The 21,181-nt window shown below is 48.9% G+C and overlaps 4 protein-coding genes across 7 annotated transcripts in view; 2 read left to right on the forward strand and 2 right to left on the reverse strand.

Annotated features, from left to right (window-relative positions):
• The window catches only part of znf414 (zinc finger protein 414), a 5,613-nt gene extending 4,371 nt beyond the window's left edge, over positions 1-1,242 (reverse strand). The window contains exons 1-4 of the mRNA XM_047042381.1: positions 1,153-1,242; positions 870-943; positions 590-695; positions 5-439 (exon numbers count right to left, since the gene is read on the reverse strand). Coding sequence (XP_046898337.1) covers positions 5-439; positions 590-695; positions 870-943; positions 1,153-1,160 — 623 coding nt within the window. The 5' untranslated portion in view covers positions 1,161-1,242. The remainder of the gene's footprint in view (positions 1-4; positions 440-589; positions 696-869; positions 944-1,152) is intronic.
• On the forward strand, positions 1,013-3,856 carry tssc4 (tumor suppressing subtransferable candidate 4). 3 transcript variants are annotated; one of them, XM_047041782.1, is made up of 4 exons: positions 1,013-1,179; positions 2,004-2,121; positions 2,259-2,331; positions 2,466-3,856. In XM_047041782.1, the coding sequence occupies exon 4, from the start codon at positions 2,506-2,508 to the stop codon at positions 3,493-3,495; it is 990 nt and encodes a 329-aa protein (XP_046897738.1). In that variant the 5' UTR covers positions 1,013-1,179; positions 2,004-2,121; positions 2,259-2,331; positions 2,466-2,505; the 3' UTR covers positions 3,496-3,856. The 3 variants fall into 3 exon arrangements, with proteins under 3 accessions (XP_046897738.1, XP_046897735.1, XP_046897736.1); XM_047041779.1 differs by lacking the exon at positions 1,013-1,179 and adding an exon at positions 1,235-1,664; XM_047041780.1 differs by lacking the exon at positions 1,013-1,179 and adding an exon at positions 1,235-1,664 and having other exon boundaries at positions 2,004-2,104.
• A 142-nt stretch (positions 3,857-3,998) lies between these two features.
• Positions 3,999-11,030, forward strand: ano9b (anoctamin 9b). 2 transcript variants are annotated; one of them, XM_047041669.1, is made up of 24 exons: positions 3,999-4,263; positions 5,075-5,146; positions 5,544-5,666; positions 5,899-6,038; positions 6,129-6,178; positions 6,322-6,380; positions 6,507-6,586; positions 6,709-6,843; positions 6,939-7,032; positions 7,137-7,197; positions 7,319-7,401; positions 7,517-7,621; positions 7,710-7,874; positions 7,978-8,014; positions 8,091-8,202; positions 8,282-8,339; positions 8,433-8,530; positions 8,637-8,833; positions 8,945-9,097; positions 9,378-9,525; positions 9,689-9,811; positions 9,958-10,051; positions 10,140-10,252; positions 10,362-11,030. In XM_047041669.1, the coding sequence occupies exons 1-24, from the start codon at positions 4,261-4,263 to the stop codon at positions 10,393-10,395; spliced, it is 2,337 nt and encodes a 778-aa protein (XP_046897625.1). In that variant the 5' UTR covers positions 3,999-4,260; the 3' UTR covers positions 10,396-11,030. The 2 variants fall into 2 exon arrangements, with proteins under 2 accessions (XP_046897625.1, XP_046897624.1); XM_047041668.1 differs by having other exon boundaries at positions 3,999-4,244.
• On the reverse strand, positions 10,605-20,515 carry pkp3b (plakophilin 3b). The gene is made up of 13 exons (XM_047041666.1): positions 19,827-20,515; positions 18,067-18,167; positions 16,926-17,515; positions 16,694-16,817; positions 16,328-16,532; positions 15,672-15,846; positions 15,444-15,561; positions 14,847-15,011; positions 14,345-14,527; positions 13,396-13,549; positions 13,005-13,200; positions 12,764-12,851; positions 10,605-12,329 (listed from the first exon to the last, which is right to left on the reverse strand). The coding sequence occupies exons 1-13, from the start codon at positions 20,047-20,049 to the stop codon at positions 12,288-12,290; spliced, it is 2,364 nt and encodes a 787-aa protein (XP_046897622.1). The 5' UTR covers positions 20,050-20,515; the 3' UTR covers positions 10,605-12,287.
• Between the last annotated feature and the right edge of the window lie 666 nt (positions 20,516-21,181).

The following is a 21,181-nucleotide window of genomic DNA, read 5'->3' on the forward strand; positions in this document are numbered from 1 at the left end:
CTGCATCGGAGGAGGAGCCTGGTCCTCTGGCTGCTCTGGGTTGTCTGTCTTGCGTGTCTGGTCCTGGACTTGGCTCTGGGCCTGAGGTTGACACTGGGACTGAGCCCGCGACTGGGAATCAGCACGTGGGAAACATGTGGAAGATGGTCCCAGAAGAGAGCACGTTTTGGGGAGTTGCAGTTGGGAGGGTAGCAGGTGTGGAGCTGTACCTGACTCCCGTTGTTGGTGAGCGTTAGAGGAGTCCGTGGCCATGGGAGATGTAGTAGGGTTTGGGTTAGGGCTGGGGAGAATGTCAGAGGGAGTGTTAGGGCCAAGTAACTGGTCATGGCTGGACTGTTCAGCAGTCTTCCCTATCTTTCCTTTGGCCACCTTAGAACAGGTGTGGAGGTGTTTCAAGAGAGCTGGGTAGGTGCGTAGCTTGGAACGACAACTCTCACACCTATAGAAGCAGAAAGATAAACCGGTTAGATACTGTACCAGCAATAATAGCACGATAACAATAACACTATAAAGCAGACTAGGCAAGTACGATGTATAGAACCATCAAACGCCACTCACAATGTGCAGGAGACTGTACAAGCAGACTTACTGAAAGTAAATGTTTGGTTTATGGTGGTGCCTCGTGTGCTTCATTAAGTCTTGCATGCTGGAAAAGGAGCCATTGCAACCAAGGGAAGAACAGTGAAATGTTTTGCCTGTTGGACGAAAAGGACAGAAGAGTGTTGAATTATGTTTACTGTCAAATGATTATATCAAATGTATGCTGTCAAATTTACTGTAAGGCTTAACATGGATTTACTTAAATTGAGCAATGAAACTATATTCTGAAGGCCTCTTAATTCATTCAAACCTGAGATGATAGAGCTCACCAGGAAGAGACTGGCTATGGATGTGGTGGTCCTGGACATGGTTGCTCAGCGAGTCTGTATCCGTGTACACTCGCCTGCAGCCATAGATGGAACAGTTCAACCTCTTCGGCTCTTAAGATGAAATAAGAACACTTGGTGAACATTACTGTTAAGCTACTTCCTTTAAACCAGTCTACCAGTACGCTTTTTGATAAAAAGTAATGCAATGTCAAACTGGAAAGATTATCGGCCTAGTCACTTTATGTGACCAAAAAAAATTTCGCTAGCAACAACAACAACATACCTGGACATTTTTCATTTTCGTGACAAGGTGACTGGTGGGCTTGGGTCGGTTCACTTGCGTTTGCATAAGACATTTTGGAAAAGATACCAGATGAGTGTGACCAGTTTGATTTGAAGACCTGCCTAAATAGCTAACGCTAGCTATCCTTTCGCTTCTGCTTTGTACTGTCCGGGTAGCTGACTAGTCAGACGCTACTGTACAACTGCTCAGTTTTACGTTGTCTGACAAACTGACTTACTGTACCGTACGGTTTGGAACAAAGGACCCGCCAGCAAAATATAGGGCTGCAGTCTGCAATGTCGTTTTTGTATCAAACCAGGCATGCCAAAAAATATATAGGTATATACTATGCTAGCTAGTTAGCTAGATAGGCGTTTGCACTAACACTCCTACACTGCAGGCGGCGGCATAGAAATGAATTGGTGTTATCTGACCATGCGCAGAGTAGACAGAGTTAGCTCCACACAGTAGCTGCAGAAGCAGATTTGTCAGGTCGGAGCGCCAACGGCAAGGTAAATGTAGACACTGTGTGTAAGTGTGTGTATGTGTGTAGGTTATCAAGCCAACTATATTAATTTAACAGCAATGCAAATGTCGCAGTTTGTTATGTTAATCGCTTCGCTAACTATCTTTAATTCAATTGTCTCCCTGTGCACACTTACTGTACCAGCTAGGCTAGTTAGGTTAGCGTGCTATATCAATTAGGTTATTATGAGAACTTGAAGTGGTATGTTAGAAAGAGCCAAACGTATAAAACGTCCATCTAATCTAGAAAGAGCGTGGCATTATTATGTTATTGTGCGGCTAATAATACGGACAAAGGTGTGACTATTCGTCATTTATGTTGCCAGGTAGAGGCTTCACCTATTCACTTTGGGGTTGGCCATCACACAATGGCAGACGCTGCCCTCCTATCTGAACTCAGCAACAAATTGTCCACCTTCCACAACCTGTGAGTCTCCAAGCCCAGTAAGATACCCCCACAAACATTGTCACATGCGGTAACAGTTTGCCCTACCCAACCGTATATATGATACCTACATTAAACAGTCACTGTGAACAAACACACCTGTCTGCAACCTCCTAATGTGTCTGTGTGTTTACAGGTTGGAAGGACAGCAACTAGTGACCCATTCTGATAGAGAGTCCTGTAGGGGGCTGCATCTAACTCTTATCAAGGTCAAGGATCTTTGGACATTTTTGTAGTTTACACATGCTTTTAACATGTGTTCAAAGTTTGAACTGTCTGAAAACAGGCGCAAACATTACAATTACATTTCCCATTAAAAGTAGTGTCTTTCTTACATTTCTAGGTTGTCAACCCTGACAGGGATTTCAGAAGCGCCAGAGAGCATGTGTGAACGAGAGGACCAAGGAGAAGCCCCCTCCAATACGCTGGCAAACAGTGACGTCATCAAAATCCCAGATGACCTCTCCCTGAGCGACTCAGACCCAGATGAGCCTACCATGCCCTTTGACCCGGAGGTAGAAGACCTCTCCTCCTCTTCCGCTGATGAAGAGCCCGGGGACCTGGGACCGAGGCAGCCCTCCATCAGACCCACAGAACCAGCCTTCAGTTTGAGAGGTGGCAGTTCCAGCTTCTCTAGCCGTACCAAGAGCATTTTTGACTGCCTGGAGAAAGCTGCTGGGCTGGGCCAGGAGAAAACAACAGGGCTGAGTCCGGAAAGACCCACTGGGCCACTGGGAAAGGACAGGGTCTCCGGGCTGGGCCTGGAGGATCACCTCAGGGATGGGGTGTTTGCTCGTCCCTCCCCACCCCCACCACCAGTCCCTCGTGGGGGCAAGAGTGGTAGAGGAGTGCCTGACTACCTGTTGCACCCGGAGCGCTGGACACGCTATAGCCTGGAGGACATACCTGAGACCAGCGACCGCCAAAATAGTACGGTGGCCCAGCAGTACATACACAGCCTTCAGCAAAGAAAGAACAGCTCCAAGGTCTGCGGCCCCGAAGAGACTTTCGTACCCACGTTCAACCAGGGCCAAAACAGCAGTTCCCAGCATAAGATAGTGTTCTCCCGGCCCAGCCACGCTCAGAAAGAGGACGCAGGGGACATGTCTAAAGATGGAGCCAGAGAAAGGAGCACGGGTTTCAAACACCCAGATCTGGATGAAGAGGAGGAAGGGGAAGGTGAGGATGTGGAGGAGGGGGCAGCTCTATCCCATTGTCTGAAAGAAACAGAGAGGAAGAGGAAGAGGCCACAGCAGGAAGAAGACCCAGGGACGCTGAAGGAGGAGATGGAGAAGCCCAGCCTTGGTTTTGCCAGCTTCAAGAAGATCAACCGCAAGAACTTCCGCAAAAGCTCAAAGGCGGATGAGGACTGAGAAAGTACAGAATGCCCCCCAATCTTGGCTTCCCTAACAACATTTCCCACTTCTGACCCTTCAACATGTGCAGTGTTGTGCTTCCATCACCTTACTTCTGCTATAGGCTTATGCCAGCAGTTTTTTTCATGTTAAAAGACTTTTAGGGCCACCTGACTGTCTCAACTTTGATGTAAAATGTGTACTGTAGTCCTTAGTGAAGACTGGTAACATGTATCAGTCCTGCTAGTGGTATTGTAGACAGTGATAGTCAAATGCTCCTTCAGAATTAACGTTGTTGCTTAACCATTTCAATGTTGTCACTGTGCTTGCACAGACAAGACACACGGGCTTAAATAAATGTCTGATCCATTGTTTTTCCTTTTGTCTTTCAAGAGTATTTTATTTTGGCCACCATGCGTCGCCAATTCGAAACCTTTTTACACCGCGGAAGTAGTGGGTGTGGTTAATTAGGGAATTGCAGCGCATTGTTCAGAGATGCCGATGACGAGAATGGCATACCTGTACTGGCCATCTGAAAGTGGGATACCCGTCTAAACACGGAAGTGGAATTACTGGAAGTAAACAGGTTTCGTGATCCTGAGAACAGTGGTATCACTGAGCTCTCTGAGACATGAGAGAGAGCGCGTTGGATAATTGTAGACAAGTGAGAACTTAACCTCTCAGTTTGCTGGTGTCTTTTTTGAAACCCCTGTTAGCTTCTGAAGTTAATTTACCTTCAACGCGGCATGTTCTTCAAGGACCCTGAGGTAGGACGTTGAGATCATGGTAAATTGTTTAACATTTTTCGTCGTTTTAGATACTGCTAGTTTGCCTGGCTGTAGCTTACTTTGCATTCCAACGTTCTTTTACTGTAACTGTTCAGATTTAGTGGTTTATCTCAGTTGAGATAGGCTTAAATTTAAAAATGCTTATTTTTTGGGGGGACGCATGATGAACTGTACCTGCAACCTAAAAACTAACCCAAAACGCTGTTGTGGGTGGTTTTTACACTTTATTTATTGGCGCGGCAAATATGCTCTTTGAGCGACAGTAGGTCTAAGTTTCTCCACTGTTGCGAATCAGGTTTTCTTTTCCCAGTACAGCAAGTGTTATTGAATTCTTGGAAGCATGTAATAGTTCAATAGTGTAGTTTAAAACTATGTTGTGACACACCCCAACAAAGAGATTTTTGTACAGAAAGATCCGAAACGTAACTTTCAGAATATAAATGTGGACGTTGCTCACATTTTGCTCTCGGCATAATAAGTGATATCTAGATAGGCCCTACTGGTACGTAGGCTACGAATTAAGATTACGTGCTCAACTCCTAATTTCTTAAAACTCCTAAATCTTTAGGCTATTTTTCCTCAACGGGGCAAGTCAAGGCCTGCAGTCACTGTTGGTGGACAACGTTGAATGAGGACCTGTTTAGTGGCCCTCTATCAAATTCTGCTTTGCCATTGTGCGTGGGTTTGCCGTTGTGTGGTTAGGTGCTATAACACGGAGTAGGCTACGTGTGTTTCACTTTAGGGGCAGGAGTCCACGAAAGTTGTGGTCTGCAGTTGTGGGTAAGCATACCTGTGTTTGTGAATTGCAGGATGGCTTTGAGATGCAGGAGAAGCACCCGTATGACTCTCTCAAATGCACCGATCCACTGTTACCATGTTTGGTAAGAGATGACGCACCGAACAGTAAAAACTCTTATCTGTAAACCAAGCATTTACATCGTTTGAAAGTATACAGACGTGGCCATTTGTGTCGCCTTATCAGACTGATATCTATTGACCCAGTTTCCCAGACAAGAATTAAGCCTTGTCCAAAAGTTAAAGAAAAATTCCATGAAGATCTCCATTGAAAACATTACAAGTCTTGGACTATAGATTTAATCGATGTCTGGAAAACTGGGCCATAGTCTACCAAGTCAGGGTTGGGTAAAGGTCTGGTCAGGAAAGTGTGTTGGTAGAGTCTTCTTCAGTCAGCGTAATGTATGGGTGGGATCATGGATATAACCCGCTGGCTGCATTGTACACCAGTACCTTATAGACAACCTCCCTCGTGTCTCTAAGCCCACCCAGAAGTCCTTTGACTATGTCCTGGTTGCTGACCTGGTGGAGGACCCCCTGGACCAGCGGCTCCTGAAACAGACTGCTTTCTTAGAATGCCTGAAGAAGAAAAGCATAATGGTCACAGTGAGTCTGTTTGTCATCACAAACTCTATCAACCCGGATTTGAACCCTGCGTTTGTCCTCAACTCTACCACAAAAACTCAGTAACCTGTAACCCTGATGCCTTACCCTAGCTCAACGCCAGGGGGCGTTCTTTGATCTATTAACAGTATCCATTTAAATACTGTTAATTAACCTAAATGCCATACTTTCTTCTCCTCAAATCTCACATCTGTCTGGGTCTTGTGTGTCCTAGAAAATTATTAACGATGACAAAGTGTTCTACGGGCTGCGCGCCTCCAAGGAGGTGTTTGATAAGTACAAGTACCTCCTGAAGGTGTCAGACGCCTGTAACTGGAGTGGAGACCAGACAGGGACCACCCCTCAAGCCACGAGGTGCAGTACTAATGAAACGAACCTCGCTCCTCTACTAACCCCAATATCGGTGATGAGTAACACTGTACTTCCTGTCTCTGTTGGCGTCAGGATCCGAGTGGTACACTACACCCTGTATCATACCTACATAAACACAGGAGGTGAGTGATGTGGACCTAGCAGTCCTTTGTCTTGCAGGTGTATGTCCTCTGCTTTATCTCATGACATGGTGTTCTGTTTCCCTCTGACCTCACTTTGAACCCATCATAACCCTGCACTAATGAACTCCGTGGACTGTGTCTAGAGGACCTGGAAGAACTGATGAAGAAGGATGTGTTTGCTACCATGTTCTGCCTCCACGAGGTTCGGATCCCCATTTGTATTTTCTATCGTACTTGAAATTTGGTGAGGTGGTATTCAGAATCTGAAAGTGCGAGCGACAGGGAGAACGATGCATCCACGCTGATCTCAAGCTCTTCCTGTTTCTAGAGGAAGAAGCAAAAGGAGCTGAAGAAACGGTGGGCCAGGTTCTCTGGGGTGTTTGTCGGCCAGCCCATCACTCTTATCCGGTGAGTTACAGCCACCTTCATTCTTACTCCTGCCCTAAACCCAAACCTCCATCCCCACTCTTAACACAGTAGCCTTTGTCAACAGCCTCTCTGACTCTGTGTGTGTATGTGTGTCTCTGCAGGGATTACTTTGGGGAGAAGGTAGGCCTGTACTACCTGTGGTTGGGGTGGTACACCTGGATGCTTGTGCCAGCGGCTGTGTTGGGCGTAGTGGTCTTCCTTTACGGCCTGGCCTTCTTCAACACCAGCCCTCTCATGTGAGCTGTGTTCCCACTCTGCCTCCTGATGGCACACCTGTATAGGCACTGTTCTCGCCACTGTGATTTAACGACCGTTACCCTCTACATTGCAGAAAGGAAGTCTGTGAGTCCAACACCCTCATGTGCCCGAGCTGTGACAAGAGGTGTAAGGTTTGGCAGCTCAAAGACACGTGCACCTATGCCAAGGTGAGTTGTGCTGCTCTGCTGCGCTCTTCTCCAGTGCCCCCCCCCCCCCCAAAAAATAAAAATAAATAAATAAAAATACATACAAAAAAGTGTTCTATTTGCAGGTGAGCCATCTGTTTGATAACGAAGGCACTGTGGCGTTTGCCATGTTCATGGCGGTTTGGGGTAAGGTTTCTGTTCGTCTCGCCCGTCTGCCCGGGTAAACGCGCATGTCCGTGGACTTATCTGTGTGTTTAGCAGTGTCGCCCATCCAGCTGTGTGTTGACTGTGTCGGCTGTTTTCTCAGCTACCCTCTTCCTGGAGCTTTGGAAGAGACACCGGGCCAAGTATGTGTCCAAATGGAAGGTCTTTGATTGGTGTGAGGAGGAGGTACTGTGTTCCAAATGGACCCACTGCTCTTTTTGTGATGGAACTCTTCTGTTGAACCAAGGTCATTCGAAGGTCATGTCAACCAACCGTTAACCGTTCAAGCTCTTCTTTGTAGGAGGAGCTGATTCTGGAGATTGTGAACGATCCAAACAATCGCCCCAAACGCTACAGGCACTCGTACCTGCGCAGCGCTGTGGTCATGCTGCTCGTCACAGCAACGGTAAGCTTGTACGTTTTTGCATTGGTGTGTATGTTTGTTAATGTGTGTTTTGTGCTCATGCATGTGTGTGTGTGTGCCTTGTCTGCAGTTGGTGTTGATAATCGGCCTGACCCATGCCCTGGTGGTGTTCAGAGTGGTGGCAGCGGTAAACATGGCAGAGGCCAACTGGGAATTTCTGAGAGACCACTCCAGCACTGTGGCTGTGATGCTGGGAGCGGTGCTGCATTACATCACCATCCAGGTCATGACACGGGTAAAATGAGTCCCATCGGCTGACCCTGTTGGGTCAGTCTAGAACGTATCTCGTCAGCTGACCATTTGAGTTGGTTCTGAACTCCCTCTCTTTATCCGTACAGGTCAACAAGTGGGTGGCGTTCAAGCTATGTGAGATAGGTAAGTGAGGGGACATTGCCCCAGCATCCCTCGGCCTCGACACCATGTACTCAGACTGCGTTTTGGACCCCTGCAGAGAAGACTCGCTCCTTTGCCGCCTTGGAGAGAAGCTTCACCGTCAAGATGTTTACCTTCCAGTTCTTCACGCTCTTCTCCTCGCTCATCTACGTGGCTTTCTTCCTCGGAAGGTAATGTGCAATGCGTGTGGGGTTTTCGGCCGTTCTTTACATGTCAAGTAAGCCTCACCAGAGAGTTGAATCTCAACAGGATAAATGGTTATCCCGGCAATTATGTACGCATCGCGGGCAAGTGGAGACTGGAGGAGGTGAGAGGGACGAGTGAGACTAGCATGTCCAGATCCTGTTTAGTCAGAACAAGAACCTTCTGAACGGCTGCTTCTTCTCTGGTCTCCTCACAGTGTCACCCAAGTGGCTGTCTCACCGACCTCTTCATTCAGATGGCCATCATCATGGTCCTCAAACAGACACTCAACAATGTCTTTGAGTTCACCGGGCCGTAAGTGCACGGCCCTTCCGAGCGGACGCAGCCTTCCGAGTAGACTCCCAACCTTCGCGGCCGGGTGCTGTTAGCGACTTGCTAACCAGTCCCTCTTGTCGTCTAGCTGGCTGAAGAGGTTAATCAGGAGGACCACCGCCAATAAGCTGCAGAGGAAGTGCGGCCACTGCTACAGGAAGGCCTGTCGCAACGAGGAGGGCAGCGTCGAGCCGTGCGACAACTGCAAGCTGCGGGATTGGCTGCGGAACTATCAGCTGAACGATGTGAATGCTTTCAGCCTCTTCAACGAGTTCTTGGAGATGGGTATGTTGCGTCGGTCACACATGACCAGGATGATGATGATGATGGAGCTGGTGATCTAAGTGTGTCCAGGGTCAGTTCTTGTGTCCATCCCGTGGTGTTCCTCTCCTGTAGTGATCCAGTTCAGCTTCACCACCCTCTTCGTGGCGGCGTTCCCCCTGGCACCTCTGTTGGCTCTCATAAACAACATCTTCGAGATCCGTCTGGATGCCGTCAAGATGGTCAGCCTGGAACGACGGCTCATTCCCAAAAAGACAAACGACATCGGTGAGTTGGCGTCGAGAAAATTGGCCGTTCCCAGATTCCCTCCCAGATTGTTGGAACATCGTCTCTTAGCCTTAGTTGACTGAGTCACAGAGATGGATTCAGACCATTTGCCTTTCACCCTTGTGGAGAATTTTTCTGTCCTCTCACAAGGTAACGTTTTTTTCGTTCGGGTGTGTGAACCAAGGTTCTGGAAGTATTGGGTGCCCGGCTGTCGTTGGAGTTGTGGTTAGACACTGTCTTCCTTGGGCTAGTGTTGACCTCAGGTGTGCGGTCTCCCCAGGTGTTTGGACTTTGATTCTGCAGGCCATCGGAGTTCTGGCTGTCATAGCCAACGGGGTGGTGATTGGGATCTCCTCTGACTTCATCCCTCGCCTGGTCTACCACTACCACTATGGCCCGTGTGCCAACGGCACAGACACAACCCAACAGTGAGTTCTCCTTCACCCCGTCTACAACATTTCTACGCAGAATTCTATCGAGCGCGCGTGCGTCTTCCTGTTGTCGTGATGGAAGGACGGGCCCCCCCCAAACCTCAGGGGCCACTCCATGTCCTCAGACGCTGACGCCTCCATGTTTTTGCCCTCCCCGTAGCTGCCTGGCGGGCTACATCAACGACACCCTGTCCACAGCGTACATGAGCGACCCCCTCGTACGCCAGGCCTTCCGGCCCAGTCAGCTCATCACACACAATGGCTTCAATGTCACACAGTGCAGGTTGGTGTCTGGCAGACTAGGGGAAGCTGTACTGGGGTTAAGGACACACAATTAGTGTGTGTGTGTGTGTGTGTGGGGGGGGGGGGGCGTATTATCATACTAAGGGTGGCGATGATGATGAAAGCTGGTGTTCTGCATGTTCCCAGTTATAAAGACTACCGCAACGACAGCGACTACAGCCTGACCCCTCAGTTCTGGCTCATCATGGCCGTCCGCTTCATGTTCATCGTCCTGTTCGAGGTATGTCACTGACTCGCTGTCTAACCGTCCACCCAGCAAGTGTCTCCCCCCAGCCCCGACATGAGCAGTGTCTTCTGTCTGTGTCCAGCATGTGGTGGTGATGTGCAAGTTCATCGCAGCCTGGTTCGTGCCAGATATGCCCATGGCCGTCAATAACAACCGCCTGGAAGACAAACTGAACAGGCTCAAGGCGGAGTTACGGTAACCACAATGATGACACTGTGTCCTTGCTGGCATGGTAACAGCGTAGGTACGATTTGGTGTCAACCTGTGACTCATCGTTATGTTTATACATGTGTTTGGTTTGCAGAAATATGCATCGCCGGCAATCAACAGAAGTGTAACTACTGCTGTCAAGGCCTGCTTGGTCACCAATAAGAATGTGAACACCTGATACCCGATACCTGCATTTGAATTTAATGACAGCTATCCAAATAGCACTGCGAGATATGGTACTCCTTCCACTGGGAGCTTTTTTTAAACTGGTGGATAAACATTTGGTATCCCTTGGTTGGTATGATTCAGTACATATGTACACATTAACACAACGGAATACGGGTTAAAATGATCTTTATTTAACTCATTGTTTTACAGTCTTCTCCTCAAGTTCCTGTTTACATGTTCTAAGACGTCTCAATCGACTTTAAAATCCTTACTGCCAATGGAGAGTCAAGTGTGAAGTATATTAATATTTTATTACCTGTACAGTACATTCAATTCAGGACAGTCATTTAACTCAGCAAATGCTAAAATGTTGTGCCTTTTGCGGTTTGCGCATATTGTATTACTTTGTTATTTAATTTGGATGTTTGCTGTATGTTAAACATCAGCATTATTGTAAAGCGTTGTGTTCCATTGCTATATTCGTTTAGTGCCAGTGTGTTGTGCTTCTGATCTTTGTTTCCTCCCGAGGAGTATGAAATGTCATCTTCCATATCGCTCCTCATTTGGCTAAATAAAGGTTCAGTGACAACCTTAAGCCATGTGTGTCCCTGTGCTTTGTAGACTTTTGGTCAAGTGTCACGAGGCGGAGATATCAAACAAGATTGTTCAGGACTTTCAAATGAGCTCTCAAATAACTCCCCAACCTTTTGCATGAGATGAACCTGTTATTTGTGTCCCTGTTTTGCCACAAGAGGGCAGCATGCTCTATGTATAGCATTCGGTCAGTGTTTTTGAGTTCGTTCAACTTACACTTTTTAAACATGCCTATTAAGATATGGTGGGTGTCCTTTGTAAAACCACAATTTCTACCTTTGTGTGTGTGTGTGTATTTGTTCTGAGAGCTCCTCTTGAGGTCTGGTGAACCTCCCCCCCCCCAGCAGTACTGACCCCTGGCTGATCCCTGGCTGATCCCAGAGGAGATAAAGCCCAGCCAACTCCTGTGGCTGCATTCCTTCACTTGCTCCCTCCTTCGCGAGGTTGGCCGTTCCCATGGAAACGCCCCCCTCTTCCTCTGCTGACCTCCATAAGGGTTTAGTGCACTCTGGGATGTGCGGCAGATTCCTACATAAACGTTGTCTGATGAGAAACAGATGTTTTTCAAAAATGTGTATTTTCCGGAAATTACAGACCCAAGTGGAGCTCAAGGGTTAAAAGATGAGTTAAGATCTAGTCTCTTTGTGCACACGGACGTAGCACACCTGTACACTGTTGACTACTTCCTAATAGGATCAACCTGTCAGAATTGACTGATGAACTGTCAGGCTGATATAGTCTACTGTTAACTCCCATGGCCTCCTCCCATTTGCTTCACTTTCCCTTCTCAAAACCTCCCCCAAGAAATCCTTCTTTTGGAGTGTGTTAGACCACCTTAGATTAAGAACACAGGACGTTTTGTTTCAATAAAAGGTTTGAGCAAGTTTGTCTACAGTTATAGTGCAGTTTAAATGAGCCATTTAAGCTAGTACATTTCCGTTGATTGTAGTCACACACTGGCAACAATTAGTTTATATTTTTTCTAAGTGACTAATTTGTCTCCCTTACACACACACACATCTTAAAACAAGTTGCATCAAATAAAAGTTCAAAAAATAATCATGAGTCAGTAAAAGACCAAAAATAAAAATTTCCAACACTGTTCTGAATTAAAAAGGCATTCCAGCTGTCCTCTGCAGCCCATCTGTCACCATGGCAGCATCAGACTTAGCTCCTCCTCCCCATGGCTGCAGCACTGCAGTCCTTCCAGACTGACCACCCCCCCGCAGACTGACCACACCCCTGCACCGTGGCTGCTCTAGAGCAATGTGTCCGTGAAGTCACTCCTCGTAAAGCCCTTCTGTAAAACACGGGACGGAAAAAAACGAGCGATGTGAAAAACCCATTAGAAAGACTAACAGAAGCAGGGAGGATGTGCTAGCTGGGTGACTGTACTTCCCCTCCCAGTAGAATGGAATCATGAACAGCTTAAGAATGGGACCAGACCCAGAGAGGGAAATCAAAGGCATGCAGGGAGTGGTGGGGGGAGGGAGGGAGGAAGAGAAGGGGAACAATGGGGGGTTGGCACACACATGCAGAGAGCAGGATGGGGGGTGGAGAGAGCAAGGCGAAAGAAAACTAACAACTAACAGAGTCAGGTGATCACAAACAGAGCCTGCTGTCTTACTCTGCATCATCTGTGGTGATTTTGACGGGCCAGCAGACTATTAGCAATTGTAGAACGACTAATCTGCGTCCTGGTGTGTGGTGTTTGTTTGTCCTCCCCAGCCTCACCTGTTTGTAGTCTCTGTGCAGCTTGTTGTAATGAAACATGTTGCTGAGGACTGTGGAGGCCGCGCCTGCTGCTTTCAACCTCCCAGGGCTGTCATTGGATAGTTAAAAGTCATATGATATGGTCACTAACAAGGGAAAATAGGAGAGGACCAATCCAGAGCACATTATGTCATTACATCGCAGACGGCTACCCAATCGTGTCATTACATCGGAGACAGCCATCCAGTGTGATCAGAGCTACCTGTTGTCGTGGGACTTTTTAATGGCCACCAGTTTGGGCAGACCGTCAAAGTAGCAGATGTCCCTGGCTGCCAGCGAGCTTCCAGCCACCAAGCTGTTGAGTGTGCCACAGATGTTGACGACCACGTCGCTGGAGGGCTCTTTCTGGTGGCCATCGCTGGGCAAACAGCCCACCAGCACCCGCACGGCCTTGGTGGCTACAGGGACAGGGCAAACACTTGGTATGGATAACAACAACAGGCAGGCTCGTACATAAGGTGGTTTCACTATGGGTCATATGATTCTTACTGTCGCAGCGGCAGCGTGCGAACGGAGGCATAAGATAATGCTGCAGTTGTGTTACTAGAGCGGTAGTATGGATTGGAGTGTGTCAGCGTAGCATGTAGCCCCACCCATGTTGTCCTTGCTGCGAGAGTGGCGCGCCAGGTTCCTGAGCAGGCCGGTCAGTGGGCGGAGCTCCAGTTCACTCTTGGTCGGCAGGAGATCCAACAGCAGAGGCAGCATCCTCTCCTGGTCCAGCACCACGCCCGCTAACACACCCGCCCACTAGCACAGAGGGAGGTGTTCTCATCACTGGGTCCACTGGTCCTCAGCACTCTCCTTATGTACTGTTGACTGTTCTATTTGCCATCCATGTAAGGTCTGTGCACTCATTCACTTCTATCCTGCCGGCGTGTGTTGAGGAGTGACACAATACCAATAAATATTGAGGGATACGATCCTTTAAATCCATGTATCTTACCTACAGCTGTGTGGCTTGTTTTTCTCCTCTTAAGTCTAGCCCAGTGTCTGGTCTGCTTGTAGTGAAAACAATGGGAAAACAGATCATATGATCAGATTCATGAAGTCCCTCAGTAGGAATGGGTTGGACCAATGTGTCTAACGTCTACGAAATAGAGTAGTCGTTAGTCCATCAATGCATTAGTAAATGATTCCTCTATAAAACCCTTTCAAGCACAGAATGAATCCTGTTACATCTGCACCATCTCCAAACCACAGTATCAAATAACACTCGTGGCCAGGCACAGTGGGAACATAAATAATCAACGATCATCTTGAACTGAATAGATCTACCTACTCTGAACCCGTCCACTCTATCATAGCACCCGAAGACCCCCCTCCCCGGTGACCTTTAACCCCTCCAGGACCAGGCCGAGGTGTTAGAGAGAGGGTGTGATGCGCCCGGAACATCCACCAACTCATCGACGATCCTCTTGAGCTGATTTTCTACCCCCTTCCAACCCCCTTCCACTCTATCACACCACCCCGAAGCCCTCCCCCTGATAATCTTTAACCCCCGGCGGGCCCTAGCGGAGGTGTAGGAGAGGACGTGCGGTGTACCCTGGTGTCTCCTGTCGTGATGTTCTGCAGCGCTCCGGCTGCTGCCTCGCGCGTGTTGGAGTTGCTCTCGCACCTCTGCAGCACGCCGTGGTACAGCCTCACCACCTGGGGGTGCCACAGCCACTCCGACCCCCGCGGAGCTTTCACCACCTCGGCCAGGGCAGACAGCTCCTGGTTGCGACGCTACGGGATGCAGGGCGGCGAGGGAGGGAGGGAGGGAGGGAGGGAAGGGGAGGGGAGAAGTATGGAGGGAGGAAGGAAGGAGAAAGAAGAGGGATAAGCAGGCAGGAGGTGGAAAGAACATTAGGGAAGTGAGAGAGCGTTGTGTTTTGATCAAGGTATGGTTCCATACAAGGACAGGATATACCATTAGAGTCGTCCCTCCATTTTCCATTGTCTGCCTGTGGTTTCAGTGTGGCCCTATTGTAATGTGACTCTCCCTTGGGTTTATCAGGGTAACATGATAGCCCCTTGTGGTTAGCTCTGTGGAAACCATACCCACCTCTTTGGCCTTCTTGCTCTGGGGAGTGAAACAGCCAATGGGGAGGCTGTCCTTGGTGTTCCTGCCTCTGGTCGGCCCCTCCAGTCGCAGCAGAGTGGATGGAGACATCTCTCTGTAGAGCTGATAGGACAGGTTCCTGAGAACACACACCACGTTCTCCACCCCCTGTTGACATCATGGGAGAGGTTGGAGAGAGAGAGATAGGGAGGGAAAGGGAAGGGAGAAGATTCTGTAAGTTTATTCTCTGTTTATCCCACAACCAATTCCCATGCAAAGCAGTATTAACACTTGCACACAGACATGCAAAACATGCAAATGACAAGACATATACACCCATGAAAAGCACACCAAGAAACAAAACAACAGTAACAGCAACAGGCTTCCGCGTCTTATTTATTGTAGTTTTTGCCATGGGAACGCATGAGTTAATTTGAGTGTTTACTATCAGTCATCAGTGGAATCATCCTTCAACCACAGGAACTCGTGTCAATGTTTCAAAGTGTCCCAGTTTTCGAGCCAGAACATGGGCGGTGCTGGGCCACACTGGGGTGAGAGGAGCTAGGAGCTGGGTTAAGGACAGGGAGAAGGCGCTGGTACCTTGTCATCCACCTTCTCCTCTTCTATGGCATATTGGACGTGAGCCACCAGAGAGTCCAGCAGGCCTCTGGTCTCCCTCATCTGCTGCCGGCTACGTGGGCTCACCGAGCTCAGGTTCCTGCTCACATGTTAGAGACACACACACAACACACGTCAACACACGCTGTGCTGGTAATAGCTAAGATTATGTGTAAATACGTCTTGTGGTGTGGTGTCCTAGTGGCTGACCTGAGGCAGCCGGTGGTGTTGTAGAAGATGTCTGCCTCAGAGGGGCTGTGACTGAGGTGTCCAGAGTCTCCGGGGTGACACAGAGGCACTAAGACGCTCTCTGTCAACTCAGACAGCGTCTCTCTGGTCAGCTTCTCCTTCAGGCTGTCTTTAGAAGACAGGTTCCACAAAATGCCTGGGGTCAATTTGAGGAGAGTACAGAGAGAGATTTGGAAGGGAGACCGTGGATGGGGGGGGGGGGGGAGAGGGGGAGACAAAGAAGGAGAGGGGAAGAGAGAGACAGAGAGAGAGAGAGTGAGACAGTGGAAAGAAATAGAAAGGGGGGAGAGAGAGAAACAAAGAGAGAGAGAGAGAGAGAGAGAGACAAAACCAGAGAACAGGAGTGCGGGGGGGGGGGGGGGTGTAGCAGTGTGAGTGTCAGCGCAGCGGGGCTGGGAGAGGGGCTGTGGGCTCTGTGGTCAGGAATTCCAAGGCTAGTTTGCTTAGTGAACCAAACAGTCAAAAACACTCCCAAGGGATTCAGGCCAAAATGCCAGCTCTGCCAGCTCTATTGGCAGAGATTTCTATACCTCTAACCCTGTCCTCATGTTGCCCCCTGTCTGTAGTTAAACACTTTAGCACCTGTCCTTTACCACAACCAGTAATGGTCCTTTTACCAGTGATGTTCTTGCGAAGTTCCTCGTCCGGTTCTCTCAAAGCACTGACCAGGGCGGAGATTCCGCCAGCTTCCATCAGAGCTGTCTTGTTGTCCATGTTCTCATAAATGAGGTTCCTTGTGGCACCGGTGGCAAAGCGTTGGACTTCCTGGCTTTCGCTGGTGAAGAGCTGCACTAGAGCTGGCACTGCCCCCAGGACACGCACCTGGACACAGAGCAGTCAAGGACAGGGATGGGGAGACACTGATTTCAGCCATGGTGAGAACATGTCAGCTATTTGCCATATACTGCTGGAATGCATTCAGTTATACTGCGGTTGCCGGAGGATGTTTTATGATTTGTCATTGGATAGGAGTTGGTACCGACCTGGTTCTTGGCCTCGTTGCTATGGTAACACTGGTGCTGTATGTAGGCAGCTCCCAGGGCCTGGAGCGCCGTGTCTGACGAAGAGATGTAGCTGACCGCCGTGGCCATGTCCAGACCCTGGACCCTACACACACAAACACATATTTAGACACACAAACCAAATTCCAGTCTGTCACACCCCCAGCGTCTGCTGTGCGAGTGGTCGATGTGTGTACAGATCTGCGTCTTTCACCCTCCCATCTTGTCGTTGCTGTGGCAGGAGCCGGCGTCCTGCAGGTCGACGCCCTTCCCCACGCTCCTCACGCTGCGGAGGGAAGGCGCCCGCCTCATCGACGTCCCCGACACGCTCCCCACGCCCAGCGACACCTGCTGGGCCGCCGCGCCCAACACACCGCCCCCGCCCCCCGCCTGCCTGTTGGTGATGCGGCTGATGGTGCGATGGGAGGGGCCTTTGAAGGAGTGCTGGTAGGACAGCTCCTCCTCCCTCCACCCAGCGGCAGCCGCGCCCCCACGCGCCAGAGTTCCGCTGAGAGAGCGTTGCATGGTGGGAGGGGCCACAGCCACTTCCTGATGTACCAGCCAATCAGGGGGTGCCATTTCCTGGTGGGCCTGGCACAGAGATCTGGATCTGGTTCTGGTCTGGTTGGTATGGTAACCTTCATGGTAACCGCCCGGGTACCCACCGTGGTAACCCCCCCTGGTGACATCAGAGAGGTGAGGGTAGGTGGTGCTGGCTGCTGACTGGCTGGTTCTGTACCTGGAGTTGCTTTCTACTGCTGAGCGCGATGAGAAGCCACTAGAATAGTTAGACATCACCGGAACCTGCAGAACATGAGAGGGTCCGGTTCAGAACAACACACAGACTGACAGGCAGGCAGGCAGGTATACAGGCAAACAAACAGACACAGACAGATAGGCAGGCAGGCAGGCAGGTATACAGGCAAACAAACAGACACAGACAGATAGGCAGGCAGGCGGGCAAATAGACAGGCAGGCAGGCTGGCAAGCAGGGGGCAGGCAGGCTGGCAAGCAAACAATAGAGCCTTGTGGTCTGAAGATTTATGGACACAATACAGAAGGCCAGATTCCTCTGGTGGGGCCTCGCAGCAGTGTCCCACTGTGAAATACTGCATGGATGTGCTGCCTAGGGAGGGGGCTGTGAAGTGTGTCACTTTGGAACAACTAGCTTCTCACCCTCGCTCAATGTTCAGAAGACATCAATCTGGTTTCAGGTTTCACTTGGGGGACGTTTAAATGTTCAACCAACATGAATGTATCGAGGTGGTGGCTAACAAAAACATGTTTCTATTTCGGGAGGGTATAGAGCGGGGGATGAGATAAGGTATCTGGACAGGATATGAGGTCATACTCACAGCCATGGTGCGGGTCCCTGAGTATCCCAGGGAGGCGGAGCTGAAGCCGGCACTGCGAGGAGGAGGGCTGGGCTTCCAGCTGGCAGACGGGATGCTGGGGCCTACACGAGGGGAAAAGGACAAAACAACTCTTACACCAGTTTAAAACCAATGGGACAAAGTGAATCAGGCCACACCAGACCTGACCAGACCAGACCTGACCAGACACAGGTTGGGGTTGGGGTTGGAGATGAGACCAGTTGGGACATTCAGGCCGTTGCAGACATGGATGAAGCCTATTCCTGAACTAAAATCTTAATTTCATCTTCAGAATGTTTCTCTGACTCAAGACTCAGCTTAATCCATGTGTGGGAAACTGGGCCTCAAAAGGTTGCTCAAAATAGGGATGATTCCCAGAAATGTGATGTAACACTTACTGTGTTTCAGGATGATTGAGTGTGAGAGTATACCGCAGAAAGAAAGCTATAGGGGAGTGTGTATTACGTAGTGTGAGAAGGGATAAGAGTGTTTGAGTGAGTTAAGGGAGGATGTGCAAGTGTGTGTGACTCTTGGGGGAGGGGGGGGTAAGGATTGGAGGTGTGTGTGGTCTGTGGGTGTGTGCACGCAAGTGGAAGTTGCATGCCTGAGCGCTGACACTGAACAGAGCGAATGTGCCAGGTCATAGGTTCAGAGGGGAGGTCAGGCCCTATGACAGACACACAGGGAACATGAGGCTACCAATACTGCTCAGCTGGCTGGATCTTGCATACTCTGTGTCAGCAGTCTATGTGACAGTCGTCGGTCAATGAATGCCAGCTGTCTATCTTCTGTCGATCAGTCTGACAAGCCTATGACCGGTCAGCCTGTTCATGGTAACAGTTTAATCCTTCTCATTTCCTGTTGGCCAACTGCGATCTGGCCCAATTTCAGGAACAGCACTTTTGTAGTCCTCTCAAAGTGTGTTGGCCCTTTCACCATGACAACAGTCTGCTGGTATCGTGCGAGGTGATGTCCGTTATTTGAGACGATGTTTTCGTTACCCAGACTCAGTTTCTAACGTTTTTAGGTACACTCCCATTCCAAAATAAAGGGTACAAAGTCCAGAAAATGGTGACTAGGTCTAAACACAGTGCATTTAGGCTCCTCAGGAGCAAAGAGATACGTGTGTTTTCAATCATGAGCTCTCCTTAATTAAAGTTTATGACTATAATCAACAGTTTCACTTTCCAAACCAACATTTTTGCTTGCTTCTTGTTGCAAAACAAGAGGGAGTCAAGTGATTTATGTGTTGGAGAACATTTTATTCATCCAGAGACATCATCTGGCCACACAGCCAAACTAATCCTATAGCTCCAGCTCGTGCTCTAGTCCCAGTTTAACCTAGCCCATGTAATGTTCACCGAACCCCGTCGAGTTTAATCTAGTTCAGACTGTCACGCAGCCTCGCTGCTTGCCAGTTCCAGCCCCAGCACAGAACACAGTTCAGAATAAACCATGGCCCACTGATTAACACTTCCAAAGACCTGAACAACTGGAATGTTACAATTGTCTGGTTCGACTGTCTTAAAAAAATAAGCTATTAATACGTTTGTGAAAGTTTTGGGTAGGCCTACCCTATTGTTCGCATACAAATTAACCGATTTTAGGTTTCCTTTATAAAAAATAAATATGAGTAGACATCGAACAATCATAGTAGACTATTTCATTTATTTATTGATTTTTACTTTGTGGGAGAGGTGTTTAACTTTGCAAAAGTTAGTGAACATACATAAACCGCTCACCTGCAGAGGCGCAGTGCAATCCATTCAGCCGCGACAGTGAGGAGGACCTCTGGGCAAGACGCATCTGGACTTGCTGTTGGACTCTCTTGGCCTTCGCGACTCCGTCAATTAATTTCCCATCGGATCTGAGCTGTGCGTCGCTGGGGACTGCATAAGCGGTTACCTGGGTGTTGGGGAGTAAAGCCGACATAAAGCAGCTCTCGGAGGCCATGACTGCACTCATTGTGAAATAAACGACTAAAGAACAACAAACAAAAGTGGAGGCCAAAAATATTCACAAGAATCCCTTCTCTGTTATGTTTTGTAATTCCTTCTCAATTACGCCCAGGGCCTGGATGACGCCAGGGTCATTATAGCTGAGGTCTGATCAGTGGCCGTCTCGATCTCATCTCGTTCCGCTAGGTCTGAGAAACCCTTTCCATCGAATGGGAGTGTCGGGCCAGCATTTGTAGGCGGAGTTCTTCTCCCGTTGTAATGTTGTTTAATTCGGTGAATGCAAGACTCACACCCGGGTAGGCTACGCTTACTTGGAAACACCAACTACTACTCCTCAGTCCTCAGTTTGTCTGAATTAGTGTCCGCCTTCATTTCCTAAACACCCAATCAAAAGTTTCTATTCATTGAGTTGCACAAGTCTGTGCTGAAGTGTAGCTAGTGGACGGTAAATGTATCTCATATGAGCTCACAGGGCGTTTACACATCATCCCGCCTTGACTGAGCTATGTCAACCAGAACTCATGTGTGAAGCAGACCAGTCCCTACCAATCTGAATTCTGGAAACACGGAGCAGTGTTTAGTCCACAATCCAAAGCATTTGGCACGTGGTTGTTGGCACCATTGTATGAAAGTTTGCACCCTGTTCATCCAAGAGAATGTGCATTTTGGCTTAGGGGCATCTTGTTTGGTAGACCCAGTTTACGGTGCTTTAATGCTGACGACTATCAACAACGTCCCTGGATGCTGACTGTTGAGATCCACTAGAAGAAAAGTCTGACAGTGCTCTAGTTGATTTCACTGTTTGCTGTTCAGATGGTGACGATGCCAACACACACATGCATGCACACACGTGCACACACACCAACACACATACAAGTCAGTTGTCACGGAGACTGTAAATCAGTCATTGTCAATTGCCTGCCACACCCCAGAAGGCAAATCACATTCAGAAGTATCTCCAAAATGAAAACATGTGGCACAGATATAACCACAAACATTTAACACATGTCCACCTTCTCCATACACACACACACACACACACACACACATGCAACAGAGACACACAAACACACACGAGACACAGAGACAGAGCTTCAAAAGCATTCCCAACAACCTTTTAAAGGCTCATCTGGATTATA

This window comes from Hypomesus transpacificus, chromosome 19 (assembly GCF_021917145.1).
Source record: "Hypomesus transpacificus isolate Combined female chromosome 19, fHypTra1, whole genome shotgun sequence".
Lineage (NCBI taxonomy): Eukaryota > Metazoa > Chordata > Actinopteri > Osmeriformes > Osmeridae > Hypomesus > Hypomesus transpacificus.

Coding starts and splice junctions, on each gene's coding strand:
- ano9b (XM_047041668.1), top strand. CDS start 4,224: ATGTTCTTCAAGGACCCTGAG. Junction 8,203..8,281: donor GTGGCTTTCTTCCTCGGAAG/GTAATGTGCAAT, acceptor GAATCTCAACAG/GATAAATGGTTATCCCGGCA. Junction 10,253..10,361: donor AGGCTCAAGGCGGAGTTACG/GTAACCACAATG, acceptor TTTGGTTTGCAG/AAATATGCATCGCCGGCAAT.
- pkp3b (XM_047041666.1), bottom strand. CDS start 20,049: ATGAGTGCAGTCATGGCCTCCGAGAGCTGCTTTATGTCGGCTTTACTC. Junction 18,168..19,826: donor ATTGCACTGCGCCTCTGCAG/GTGAGCGGTTTA, acceptor CCCCTCGTGTAG/GCCCCAGCATCCCGTCTGCC. Junction 12,852..13,004: donor AAAAAGTCCCACGACAACAG/GTAGCTCTGATC, acceptor ATCCAATGACAG/CCCTGGGAGGTTGAAAGCAG.
- tssc4 (XM_047041782.1), top strand. CDS start 2,506: ATGTGTGAACGAGAGGACCAAGGAGAAGCCCCCTCCAATACGCTGGCA.